Genomic DNA, 13,895 nt, shown 5'->3' on the forward strand with positions numbered 1-13,895 from the left:
TTGAATTTCTCACGTTTGCAGGCATCTTTAACAAAATTTGTCTGGACAGTATTGGTCTTTTTGCACTATATGTACATATATGCACAAGCAGACAGTTGGCTCAGCCCATATCTCTGTTTACACAATCACACTGATTCTTTGTGCTCCTCCTAAAGGTCACTAATGCCAGTGTCATGGAGGAGGACAAGGGGAAGTATTGATTTACCATGCTACGCACATGAATGTGTTGCAGTTCCTGTATGCTCTTTTTTTCAACAGAGGAACTTGCATAGCATTTGGTGCACAACAGAGACTACTGGCAACATATTTTAATTAGAGAAAAATCAATTTTAAACATGGAAACAGCTTTAATCTAGATGTTTTTCAGACAATGTGAGATACTAGAAATCAATTCCGTCTTTTTAAAAAATGTAAAAGCCAGCACAGCACAGTCTGGTGAGTGTTTGATTTTTGTGAGTCCTATGAAAGATACAAATCTGAAACTTAATCAAAGTTACCATCTGGAAAGCCCATTATTAAATCTGAATCAGAATCTGCTTTTTGGCCACGTATGAGCGCACATACAAGAATGTTTACTCCGGTTTTTGCATTGCTCTCAATGTACTTACACAGATATAAACAGCTATGAACAAGAACAACAAAGCTGGACATAGGAAGGTAACAAACAGGACTATTATGTACATGAAAATTGGTTATGTATAAATATATAGGCTATATATAAAAACAGCAAATGACCAACAATGCAAAAAATGCCTATGCACAAGACAAGTGTCTCTATAAGTTGTAAACAATATAAATTGTGCTAACGGTGGAATGTAGCTATATTTACTCAAGTACTGTACTTCAGTTTAATTTTGAGGTATTTGTATTTTACTTTCATTTCAGTTTTATGTAACTTTATACTTCTACTCCACTGCATATTGGAAGCCAATATTGCACCTTTATAATACTGTAGTTATTTGATTAGTTGCTTTGTTGAATACAATTATCAATACAAATCATAATTCAATAATATGTTATGTTTTAATAATGAAGTAGTGGAACCACTTTTATCAGCTGTAGCATTAAAGTAATGCACACATGAATGATAACATTATTCTGAAATGGACCTTTCTGCACAAAAGATGAGTGGTATTTTTATAAGCAATAAAAATAATGATATATATATAAAAATATTAGTGGTACATATGCCTTTATGTAATAGCTATACACAGTATGTAGGGTTTAAATAGACAGTGTCAGTTTAAAGTATGTCTAGTATGTGTTTCATGACAAAGAAGACTTAATGAAGTAGTAAGTAATGATTTTGAGTGTTTATTTTGCCTTATATTTTGAAAGTAGGGGTTCCCCTTGGCGGTGACGTAACCGCTGATCTGGATTACGCACGCGGCTACCATTGGCTCGCAGCGACGCACCAGGCCTGTAGTTTGAAAGCTGTCTGGGCCCTGGCGAGTTGTACCGTTAGCCACATTGCGAACAAAGTTACAATATTTTGAAATAAATTCAAGAAAAATTGTGGAGCCATTTTGCCCGGAAACACGTCTGCCAATCTTGGACCATGCGGTGCTAAGAGGGAGCAACCACCCGGCGGGATCCGTGGAAGAAGACGTGTTTTTGGACAGCATTGTTGGACTGCATCTGGACTATAGTTGCATTGAACTCAAAGAGAAAAGAAAGCTAGCTGGCTAACGCGCTAGCGGCTAGTTGGCTAGCTAGCGGCGGCTATCCAGCCAACTCGCGTGCTATTCACTTCCTTGTTGCACATTGGAGTGTGATGGAAGGAGAGAAGAAGTTTGTGAGAAGGAGACGGAGTTTTTTTACGTCCACTTTAACACTATTCGGTTAATGGATTTACACGCTCGCACGATCTCCAACATTTCAGAAGAGCTGGATTATAAATTTAGAGGGGCTTTGGGCCTGTGACCATGAAATGGAATGTCTAGCTGGACACAGTTAGCTTCGGAGGCTAGCTGGCTAAACCGACTAGCAAATCTGGGAGATTTCCGTCCTGGAGTACAATGGTTGGCTGCCGAGTGACTAAGTAACCACATTGTTCATTTTATGTGACGGAATCTACAGGCACCAAGTGTCATGAATTAACCGTCTGGTGTCTTATATTTTCTTGAAACGAGCTAGCTTTGTAATGCTAATCTTGTGAGTTAGCTTGCTAGCTAGCTGTCTTAATTGTGAATTTGCTGTAACGTTAGCTCACTAGCCTGTTACACAGCTAGCCCAATGTTTTGTTCCACGACACAAGGAACATAGGCAAAGTAAATAATATTAAGGTTATTCTCAACGTGGGTGTAGCATTTATTTTGTAGATAAATGCCTAATTCAGAGGTGCTTCGCGACGGTCGGGGACGGAGCCCCTCTGCTCAGAGAAATGCTAACAGGCAGGACAGGCGGAGTAAACCGGGGAGCGGTGCTGCTCAGCGAGACAGACACCGTGAGAAGAGGCGATCATCGGCTTCCAGGAGAAAGAAACGCAGACAGGCCAAGGGGAGAGATTTGTGGCATATCGGTACAATAGGGGACCCTGACAATGACCGAAAAGGCACTTTTGATAGAGACGCTGAACTTCGGACATTGGTAGAGTATGATGACGTGAGCTCCCAGTCGGAGCGATTTTCTGGGAGCCCCTCTCCTAAACTTGACCCCAGTGCTGACAGGCTATCAGTGGACCGACTCAGCGATGTTGACTTTGGTGAATATAATGGACCAGCATCCCCAGACAGAAGCCACCCGAGAGGCCGGGAGGCGGTGTGCATCAGCAAAGACGAACAAACAAGAGGACCATCTGAGAGGAGCAAGCTGGAGAAGGAGCCAGGCAGGAAAAAGGAGCACCAGAGCCGAGAGAGGGACCCCTCAAAAGCCAGGAGTGGAGGTAGCCTTGGTGGCTCTAAAAATCACAGAGACACTACAAGGAGCAGTGACAGAAACGGTAAGAGGACATCTCAGTCCTTACAATCTGCAGATAAAAAGGATTCGAAAAGGCACAGGAGTAAAACTAGATCTGACAAAGAGACCCCGTCTGCATACAGAGATGCTCCTCAATCTTACAGAGATGACCGTGAAGACCTCAGGGCATACAGGAGAAGTCCTGGTTTCAAAGCAGAAAGTCCCTATGGGACAGCATATTCATATAGCTACCAGTCTCCTGGTGGTTATAACCAGCTAATATCAAGACGAAGTCCAACTTATGGGAGCAAAAGACTCTCTCCCAGTTCTGCATACTACAGCCGGGATGTAGATGGGTATGGGGCATATGGTATGCCAAAGTCACCCAGTTCATACTCCAGCAACAAAAGGAAGCGATCACCTGTGAGCCCAGCAAACTGGCGCAGATCCCCAAGTTATGGTCGACACAGTCCGTATGAACAAGGAGAGTTTGGATCAAGTCCTTATGGAAACCGCAGGAGATCAAGAAGTCCATACAGGAAGTCCCTGAGCCCAAGTCCAGATGTCAGGTGAGTTCTAAGAAAGCAGCTCAGGCAGTATGATGAGTGCTTCAGTTGTTGGCTCCAGTGTAAGCAAGCTCTGCTTCAGATTTGATAACTGCGACTTATGTGTGAATTTTTATGACTCGTCAGACATTGATTCACCACAACAGTGGTTGTAGATTTTGTAGGTTTTAAATTATTGTGCAACCCAAACGAAGGCATAGCTGCAACATTTGTGTTTATCGAGGCCTAAATATTTCCTGTCAATATTTGCTGGTGCGCCTATGCCTTTCCGATAACCTTTGACCAGGTTGTCTATTAACTGAGAGAAGTTCTGCATGCAACATTGGTGTAATAACTTAATTTAGGGACGTCACAATCAAGTTTTTTGCCCCTGATCCAAGTCATTTTATATTAAGTATCTGCTCATACGGAGTCCCGATCCCATACTTGTATTTACCTGGATAATACAGCTGCATTGTCTGCATTCAAACAGTTACTAAGTTTTTTATTTTTACAAAATTACAAAGTAAACAAACTGAAAATATTTTTATATGACTCTCATCATAATTCCACGTAGTACAGCATTTGTTTTTTCAACAAAATAAACTAAAATGTGTCTTCACACATTGCTTTCAAATCCACTTAGTATAGCATTATACTAAAAGTACAGACCACTATAAACGAGCAATATCATCACAGTTTCACTTCAGAATAGCGTTGTAGCTTATTTCAACATTTCCAGTCACAACAAATGACAATCAGTGACAGTCCTGCTTATTACAGCATTATAGTTAAGCTAGTTTACTAAAAATGAACAGCAAAAATTTGAATTTCACTTGAAGTGGTGTGGCAGCGTAAGATGAACATAAAATGTCAGTTTCTCCTTATTGGAGTAGCAGGATTACAATAAAACCTGAATAAATGGTGCAAAATGTGCACTCTATTTAAGATGCTTAGGTGACAGCAGATGTAAGGAAAGGAGGAGCATGCTCAAAATAACCAATCTCAGTCAGTTGAAAAATGTGTAGATCAGGCCCAATAGTGATCCTTCAGATCCAAAAGGGACATCCCTAATATTTAGGTACCCACTATATTTTTAAAAAGGTCAGATGAAGTTTGTAAATTTGAAACAAAATCTTAAGAAGTGTCCATGTCATTTTCTCTCCAGGCGCTCTGCTAGGTCTCGTAGCAGAAGCCCATATTCATCCTCTAGACATTCACGTTCTCGCAGCCGTCACCGCCACTCCCGCTCACGCAGTCGCCCCTCCAGCCTCTCACCAAGCACCCTCACCTTCAAAACCAGCCTCGCTGCTGAACTCAGTAAGCAGAAAAAGGCTAAAGCTGCAGAAGCAGCTGCCAAAGCCAAGAACTCCAGCAACACATCTACTCCAACCAAGGGTCCCTCATCTGCTCACCAACCGAGCCCCAAGCCCAATCACACATCCAGAAAGGGCCGCCCTCCCTCCCCACCGCAACCCGAGAAAGGTCCCAGAACTCCCACATCGAGCCAGCCTCAGTCCCCCACGGACAGGCCGCCCAAGAGGACCACTGAGCCCCAGACCAGCAGAGACAAAGACGGAAAGGGGAAAGACGACTCTACGACTGTACATCGGGACAAAAGGAAAACACCAGCATCTGGACAGAGCAAAGACAGGGAACGAGCCACCGGTTCACTCATCTCTACGCTGTCATCCCTACCATTGCCCCAAACAGTTCTGGAGCACATGGATAAAGGAGAAAGGTGTGTTGTTGTGACCTATTTTGATTGATAGTCTTGAATGTCAAGACTTTCACACTCTGTCTCTCTATCTGCTGTGTTTTCCTACCATCAGCTTGAAGGACAGCTTGCTCTCAGGGAAGAAAAGGTCAGAGAGAAAGGCCCGTCAGCTTCTTACCGACTTGCCTCTCCCCCCTGAACTTCCTGGTGGCACGTCTTCCCCGCACAGCCCACCTGACGACAAAAAGTCCCAAACACTTCGCCGAAGACCCAAGTATGTCACACAGCATTTCATGCTTTATCGTTTCTTCTTACTCTATTGTTTGCTGTGTATTCACTTTGCAAATATTTCCCTGTCGTTTTCAGAATCTGTGGCCCAAGATATGGTGAGATTAAGGAAACTGAGATAGATTGGGGCAAACGCTGCGTGGACAAGTTTGAGATCATTGGAATCACAGGGGAAGGCACCTACGGTCAGGTGTACAAAGCTAAAGACAAAGACACTGGTGAGTGTTGTAAAACTATAAGTTCACTCGTAACTCCTCGTCAACAATGTAAACATGGAGCAGTTCTCAATGCAGAATAGATACTCCTCTCTTGGCATTTGTAGCATAAGAAAAATATAAATTTCAGCCCGGTAACCATGGTACTAGAGAAAAACGAGTACTGTCATGTTTTCTGAATTTTGGCATTGAGATGGTAAAAGAATCAGTTCACTTGACATCCCTAATGGCAATGCAAGAGGTCATGAAAAATAATCAATTTAGGTTGAGACGAGCTCATGATGAAGTTTCTGACACACTGTTCTTTCTTCTGTTTTACAGCTGAAATGGTGGCTTTGAAGAAAGTTCGACTGGACAATGAAAAAGAGGGCTTCCCAATCACAGCCATCAGAGAAATTAAGATTTTGCGACAACTCAACCACAAGAGTATCATCAACATGAAGGAGATCGTCACGGACAAAGAGGATGCTCTCGATTTCAAAAATGATAAAGGTGCGTTATGTTTTTACTCATAGTGGCTCTCTGACTCTACCACACAACGTCAACGTGATCTTTTTAACGACTTAATCTTTATCTTCTCATCTCAGGTGCTTTCTACCTTGTATTTGAATATATGGACCACGACTTGATGGGTTTGCTCGAGTCTGGCTTGGTCCATTTCAACGAGAGCCACATTAAGTCTTTTATGCGACAGCTGCTGGAGGGCCTCGATTACTGCCACAAGAAGAACTTTCTGCACAGAGACATCAAGTGCTCCAATATTCTGCTAAATAACAAGTGAGTCCTCAGTGTTTTTACACTCAAACAGAATGAACAGCTCATATGTATTATTGCAAACTTCTTTTTTCTTGACATTTAATTTGTTTTTCCCTCCTCCTATTCAGGGGTCAAATAAAGCTTGCAGACTTTGGTCTGGCTCGGCTGTATAACTCTGAAGAGAGGTGAGTCTCCTATGTTATTGGTAGATATACCCCATACCTGTCAAGCTGTCCCACCTTAATAATTATTTTCACTCGTGTAATAATGCTCTTGTCTTTTGTTCTGGTTTTCAGTCGTCCATACACCAATAAAGTGATTACACTATGGTACCGTCCCCCAGAGTTGCTTCTGGGAGAAGAGAGGTACACGCCGGCTATTGATGTGTGGAGCTGCGGGTAAGAGCACGACTGACATTGATTAGAGGTTCACTTATTGTGCGTTACTTGATTACTTGTCGAGTCAGTCATAATTGATGAATTTTATCTTATTTTTTTCTGACAGATGCATTCTGGGAGAACTGTTCACAAAGAGACCAATTTTTCAAGCTAATCAGGAGCTTGCCCAGTTAGAGCTTATCAGGTAAGCTTAGACTAAAGAAATACTTAATATTATTTACGCACCCTGTTAAATTAGGGAAGAAAAATGTGTTTATTTGGCACGCCTCAATGTTGCACAAAGAATCATAAAACAGAGGAAATGGTCATAAGGGACTGTGGTTTAACAACAGCATAACTATATCAAAACATCCGTTTACAGTCTCTCACAGAACTCGTGCCGTATCAACCAAATCTCATTTATCCAGTCATATGTTCAGTACTTCCCAAACACACGATTTTTTATCATAACCTTTCGATCAAAAAAAAAATGTATGCATAACCAGTCTCAGGCACAGAAGAGCGGCATGCAAGTGTCGTTCACTAAAATATATGCCTGCTATATCTGCTTGTTTGCTTACTTGGTATCTTCAGTATTTATTTATTTCTTTGATTAAAAATCAACATGCTTTCACAGCACGTTTCTACATCTGTGAATGTCTGTGGTCAAAACTGGCTGACATCACAAAGTTTATGATAGCTGCTGCATTTTTGTAAATATTCACAACTTTTTGCGCATCTCGCCACAAATATACTAAAATTTTCTATGGTGAAGACGATTATTCAGCATCTATAAACACCAAACTGACTTACGACCCGAGATTGTACAGCTTATGCCACAGCACGTAACCTCATTGCATGATGATAAAATGGGCCACTGTTGCACTAGCTTTTGCATTTCACTTTATCTTTTGCATTACCACAGCATCAGTTTTGAACTTTTGACTGGTTCCCACTGATCGCTGCACCGTCTTGAGTCAGACTGAGAAAAGGTTTCAGCTTATCTAACACAGGAAGAGAAAACGATATTCATCTTTTCCACTGATCGTCTTAATCAACCATAAAGCTACACAACCACAGATGTGTTTTGATTAACAGGCCTCACTTGTTTTTTCATGGCTGTGGAAAGGTGGAGGTGGTGATTAATTGAGTGAGGGCAGTCCGCCTCTGCTGGGGGAAAACCTGAACGATTACAGATTTATTTTTTTAAACAAACCATGGCAAAAAACCGGGTTCCTATGGATCCTTATAAAGTTTTAAAAGACATTATATTCATTCATCTAAAAATTAGGCATTATTTGGTATTAAAATATCTAAAATCAATGTTTCAAAAGTCTTAAAAATGTAAAGAAACAAGAAGTTGGATTTTTAAAAATCATTTTGTATTGATGTTGAATTTAGGGCAGAAATGATTCCTTGAGACACTGTAAATGAAAATCTTAAATGTTAATTATCCAAATTGAAGCTTTATTTAATCTATATAACTATATACAGTGTCTTGTGTTTCACACAGGTGGATATTACTATGGCAACATGCATTTACACTTTGGACAACATGTGTAGAAGACGCCTCAAAATCATACATCCATGTGCAAAATAGAGCACTTGATTTGATAGCACGGTTTGCCAAATTACAAGAAAGGAAAAAGAAATGGGCAAACAGAATTAATTAATGGATTAATCGGTAGAACACTTGATTACTAAAATATCGATAGCTTCAGCCCTAGTTGCTTTGTAAAATAAAAAAAAAAATCTCAAAATAATTGTTAACATCTGTTAATAAAAAAATTATACTAGACTAGATACTGGTGTATTTTATGCAAAAAGTTTGTTAGACTTTGACTAGAATCAAGACAGTGGAATCCCACATGCAGAGGAACACAAAATCGCCCAGAAAATCGCCAAAAAACGCCACGCATTTCCCAAGTCATAAATCTAACTTGCCTTAAGCTGTAGGAAGCCTGAGAATTTGAAAAAAACAGCTGTACAACGAACCAGCTGTTAAGTTTGTACTTGTTCTCTCATTTACATCCTCACTTTGTTAATCACTGTGCAAGGTGCAACAGTATGCTATATAGGAAATTTAAAAATCAAGTCAGGCCAGTTCTCTGGGTGTTGTCATTAAGTAGTTCTGAGATATGTAGGAAGCCACTATTGCCTGTTATGTACACACATTGCTGCGTTCAGCTTTAACAAATTTATTCCTGTCTTTCAGTCGAATATGTGGCAGCCCCTGCCCGGCTGTCTGGCCAGATGTCATAAAACTTCCCTTCTTCAACACCATGAAACCAAAGAAACAGTACAGGAGACGGTTACGAGAGGAGTATGCTTTGTAAGTGAATGTTTATGGCCCCTAATAGAATATTTGAAGATTAGCAGGATCATACTAAAATCTTGCGTTGTTGTCCAGCATCCCTCCATCAGCCCTGGACCTGTTTGACCACATGCTAAACTTGGACCCCAGCAAACGCTGTACAGCTGAACAAGCGTTAGGCAGCGAGTTCCTCAAAGACGTGGACCCAGACAAGATGCCCCCGCCAGAGTATGTTTTGCTTCATGTTGCATCAACATGTTTATCCTGCGTCTTATTACAAGGATTACATTGTTAACTGTTTCCATCTCTCCAGTCTTCCGCTGTGGCAGGACTGTCACGAGCTTTGGAGTAAGAAACGTCGACGACAGAAGCAGATGCCAGAAGAAGTGGCAGCCCCTAAGGCGCCCCGGAAAGAGCTGGGCCTTGACGACAGCCGCAGTAACACTCCCCAGGGCTTCCCCGCTCCTGGAGGAGTTAAAGCTCAGAATGCGGCTGCGTCTGCGCTGCTGGGTGAGTCTAACTACTGTTTGTATTTGCGCTGGGGCTGCTCAATGGTGACAAAAATCATAATCTTGATTACTCAGACTATGTTAACAAAACAAACTTGTCTTTTGAACAGTGGATTTTCTAGAACACTGAATATAATTCAACTAAAAAACAACCAAATCCCAAAGCACAGGGGAAGACACTTGTCTCTCGGGCTGGAGTCGATACTCCAGAGCCATCTCAGCAGCCGAGAAACAACTTAATAACTTAGTTAATCTGCATATCCTCTGAACAACACACTGAACCATGGTTATTTAGTCAGCCCTTCTTTACAACACTGCATAGTTTTTTTTCCACACATACGATTCTGTCTGTTCTTGTTCTAGTGATGAATCAGCAGACTTGTCGTCTGACGTTGTTTCATTTTTCTTTCATTTAATGTAGCAGAGTGATTGTAGATGTGGTTTTAATTGGCATTAAAAGGTCTCTAAAACTATTGTGACTCAATATGTGCATTTACATGGACTCTCACATTCCACTCATAATCAGAATAATAGCACAATCACAATAAAAATGCCTAAGTACACCAGTCAGAGACTCAGTACCTCAAGAGACTGGCCCACAGTGCACACAAAGTGTTTCCTCTTGATTCAAATAAATACATTCTTTCTGTGCATGTTTGCCCCATGTGGGAGTAATATTACGTAACATAGGGGATGCATGCTCGCACATGAAATGCTGCAACAGCTGTTTCTACAAGTCAGTCCCTGCTGATTTTGACAAATCCATTCAAAAATTTAAAAAAATATTCAGCGCTCTGCTAATGCAATGTTCTCATGCAAGTGCTCTGATTAATAAGTGTGTGCTTTAATTTCAAAACGGCAGTCCTATGTAACGTTGTTTTTACAGGTTACAACATGGAGTGAACATAACAGTAGTCTTTTGACTACCAGTAACAGTAGCCTGCACATGGAGAACGTTGGTTTAGGGGACAATTGTCTTTTGCAGCTTCAAAAAATAACCTGGGTTAAACTTGTGTTACTTACAACTAAATGGTATAATAAGGTGGAACCACGTCATGTGATTAATAAAGTATTGAAGAATTGAATTTTCTCAATAAAATTGGAAGAAACTTCTGCTGCTGGTGTATTTCCAGCAGACTAAATGCTTCACATCGGGCAAAACCCCTCTAAGCAAGTCAAAAACTTTAGATTCTGATTAAATGCTTTGGGGCATGTAAACGCACAACCTATCTGATCACTTTACTCAGCGTCCATGTGAACAGAATGATTTCATTTTGGCTGTATGTAACTGCAGCCACAGAGATATTCAGTTCAGTTTTCAGTCAACTCTCATACACCCTCTAAAGCTCCAGAAAAGGCTGGTATATTAACGCAGAGTTCAGAATATTTCATCTCAAATGTGCTCCCAAGGTTAAGAATGCATCTCTTAATGAAAATCTTCTGTCTTCCCATAGACCCAAAGGGTCCAAACTCCCAGTTAACCCAGGAGCAGTTGGCCGTCCTCCTGAACTTCCTCGGCCAGCCCAAAAGTTCAGCCAGCACGGCCCAGTTCGTCCAGTCCATGGGCACAAAAGTCAATCAGGAAACGTTACAGCAGCTCTCCAAAGCCCTGGCTCCCTCTGACCCAGCTGAGCCTCCGCCTCAACCTACGCCTGCAAAGCCTCCCCAGCCCGCTGCTCCTGCTGGCGTGCCCCGCACACCCCCGATGCCCAAACCTCCCTCACCCCCCATGGCTGCACCGACGGGTATTCCAGAAGGAGAGGCCGCAGCTGCTACGCAGACAGCCATGACGATGCTGCTGGCCCAGCTCCTCCAGGCGCAGCAGGCGCAGAGACAGGAGCTGAGTGATGGTGGAGAGGGGGCGGAGAGTACAAACCCTGCAGGAGGAGCACCAGGGGGGCAGCCTCTGCCTTCAGAGGTCAAACAGCCTCCAGAGCCCAGCCCAGTCTCTCCAGGTGACTCTTTCTGTTTAATCTTTTCAGTGAGACAGCTGATCATAAAGAAGAATATCCCTTTATTCTTACACCTACTACAGGGCCCGTACGGTCATGAAAAACCTGGAAAAGTTTTGAAAAACTATATTCTTCACCTTACAGTGCGGTCCCTCTATCCCTCTGAACTCACTCTGCAGTGAAATATGGGGACCAAAATGTCCCAAAAGTACACTACACAGAAAAAAAACCCAGCTGCTCAACTTGAAGCAATCTCCATAAGCTGAAGGTCTCTAATGATTTGAATTGACAATTTTGTCTCAAACACATTATGTGTTCAAGAACCAACACAAATGAAAAAAAATCTAATGATAATTTCAGTTTTACAGTTTCTGGTCATTATAATTAGTGTCAGAAACCATGCCTTGGCATTTTTTTTGCCATGATTTCTTTAAAAATTGGTAAAATAAATACAGAATACAGACTTTTCAATTTGTCTGCCACCCCCCCTAATGCCAAAATAAAAAACATGATTCCCTCCCCATGCCTTAAAAAATTTGACATGCCTCCCCTTTTTTGCATCACCACCTCCCCTCTCATAAATAACGTACAGTCCCTTAGTTATATTTAACTATTCAGTTCTAGTCTCATTATGAATTTATTATTTTTCAAATAATATAAGCTATTATTTAGTAATGGAAAAAGAACCAGTAATGAAGACCAGTGGTTGTTTCAGAAAATGTTTGGTCTTGAAAATTTGCCTCAAAGTCATGGAAATGTATTTGTTAAAACGTGTTTGAATCCGTTACTAATGTTGTTATTTCTGTCTTTCAGTGTCTGAAGTAGGCGGAGTTTCCATTTTGCCCCCAGACCAGAGACCACCTGAGCCTCCAGAGCCACCTCCACATGCCGACCTGGACTACCGGCAGCCGCCACCTGAACCCAAAACTGGCCACGCTCCACCTATTGCGTCTGCAGGTGGAGGTGATGGCGGTAGACCCCCAGAGCCAGACTACCCACCCCTCCCCACTGCAGAGGGGCCTGGATACGGCGGAGACTACAGCCACCCCCCTCCTCCACCCTTCACCCCTGCAGGCTACGGGGACGGCTACATGGGTCACATGTTAGGCGGAGGCCTGCCACCTCACGCTCTAAGAGAAGTGTTTAGCGGACCCGGCCAGGCTGCCAGCTCCTCGTCTGCTGCAGGCGTTCTGGCCCCGGCCCACCCAGACCCCTTCCCACCAGGCGCCGGAGCTACCGGCCCCAGCAGCATGGTGTTCACTGGGGACAAGGACCACCGTTTTAAGTACAATCACAGCCCCTTACCTGTGGAGGGACAGCCAAACCCCGGCGCCATCCACCTGTACAACCACGCCATGGTTAGAAAGGACGGCGTACCTCCTCCCCCACCCATCCAAGCTCCAGGGCAACCCTGGGGTTCCCCTTCCCAAGTCGGGGCTCCACCACTACCCCTCGGCTTTGTCCCACACGTGAACTCAACAGCAACAATCAGAGGACGAGGCCTGCCTTTCTGAAAGACTGGAAATAGGAAACGGCGGTTTGTGACAATGGACAAAAGGCTGGCGGACTCGACTTTGAGCCTGAAGCCTCTCAGGCCAGACCAGAGGGATCTGGAGATGCACACTCAGTTTGTAATAACTTAAATCTGTGTAAGGCATTGTATTCCTCCTCAGTCTGGAATGTGGAGTACGTTGCAGAAGGACAGCCGAATAACACAGGAGGAGCTTTTCTTGCTCATACCATTTTCCTATTTTTTTGTAATCTATTCTGCTGTCTTTTAAATTAAACTTTTACCTTTTTTGAGTGTACATTTATCAGGCCGGGTACAATTTTAAATCTCTACCTTAGCCTTTCTGTAATTGCTCCAGGGCAGACTAGTATTAATGTTTTGCACTACTGACTGAAGTAGGCGGAAACTATTTTAGCTATGAAAGGAAAAGGATGGTGTGCTTTATCTGCACAATTAGGAACATGACCAGTAATGTAGTGTCCTCCTTTTTATTACGGCCATGATTACGTTGAAACAATGATGGCGCAGTTGATTGGGTTGATGGCGTAGGTATCAGCACAGGGAGCTATTTGAGGAACTGTTAGTTTCACACAGACTGGTAGCACTTGGACGACTGCAGCAAATCTGATCTGATCTTGGTGGAGAAAGGCTGTTTTCACTTTAAATTCCACATGCCTTTTTGCCAATAGATGTTGTAAAATCATGAGCAAAACACGTAACCCAAGTTCAAAAACTGTCTTTTTTTTGTACTAAAATGATTTTGTCCCCCTCCCTCCTCCTTTGGCAAATGTTTATTAAAGAAACGCCAACAATG

General features: G+C 42.5%; 1 protein-coding gene across 1 annotated transcript; it reads left to right on the top strand.

The window, feature by feature from the left end:
• The first annotated feature begins 1,421 nt into the window (after positions 1-1,421).
• On the top strand, positions 1,422-13,895 carry cdk13 (cyclin dependent kinase 13). The gene is made up of 14 exons (XM_042510205.2): positions 1,422-3,467; positions 4,612-5,184; positions 5,276-5,434; positions 5,527-5,666; positions 5,985-6,155; positions 6,251-6,440; positions 6,548-6,604; positions 6,716-6,817; positions 6,924-7,001; positions 9,012-9,128; positions 9,207-9,338; positions 9,424-9,620; positions 11,074-11,574; positions 12,385-13,895. Exons 1-14 carry the CDS (start codon positions 2,326-2,328, stop codon positions 13,083-13,085), a joined length of 4,260 nt encoding a protein of 1,419 aa, XP_042366139.1. The 5' UTR covers positions 1,422-2,325; the 3' UTR covers positions 13,086-13,895.

The sequence above is a fragment of the Plectropomus leopardus genome, chromosome 21 (assembly GCF_026936395.1).
Source record: "Plectropomus leopardus strain MGB_pleo_1.0 chromosome 21, ASM2693639v1, whole genome shotgun sequence".
Classification (NCBI taxonomy): Eukaryota; Metazoa; Chordata; class Actinopteri; order Perciformes; family Serranidae; genus Plectropomus; species Plectropomus leopardus.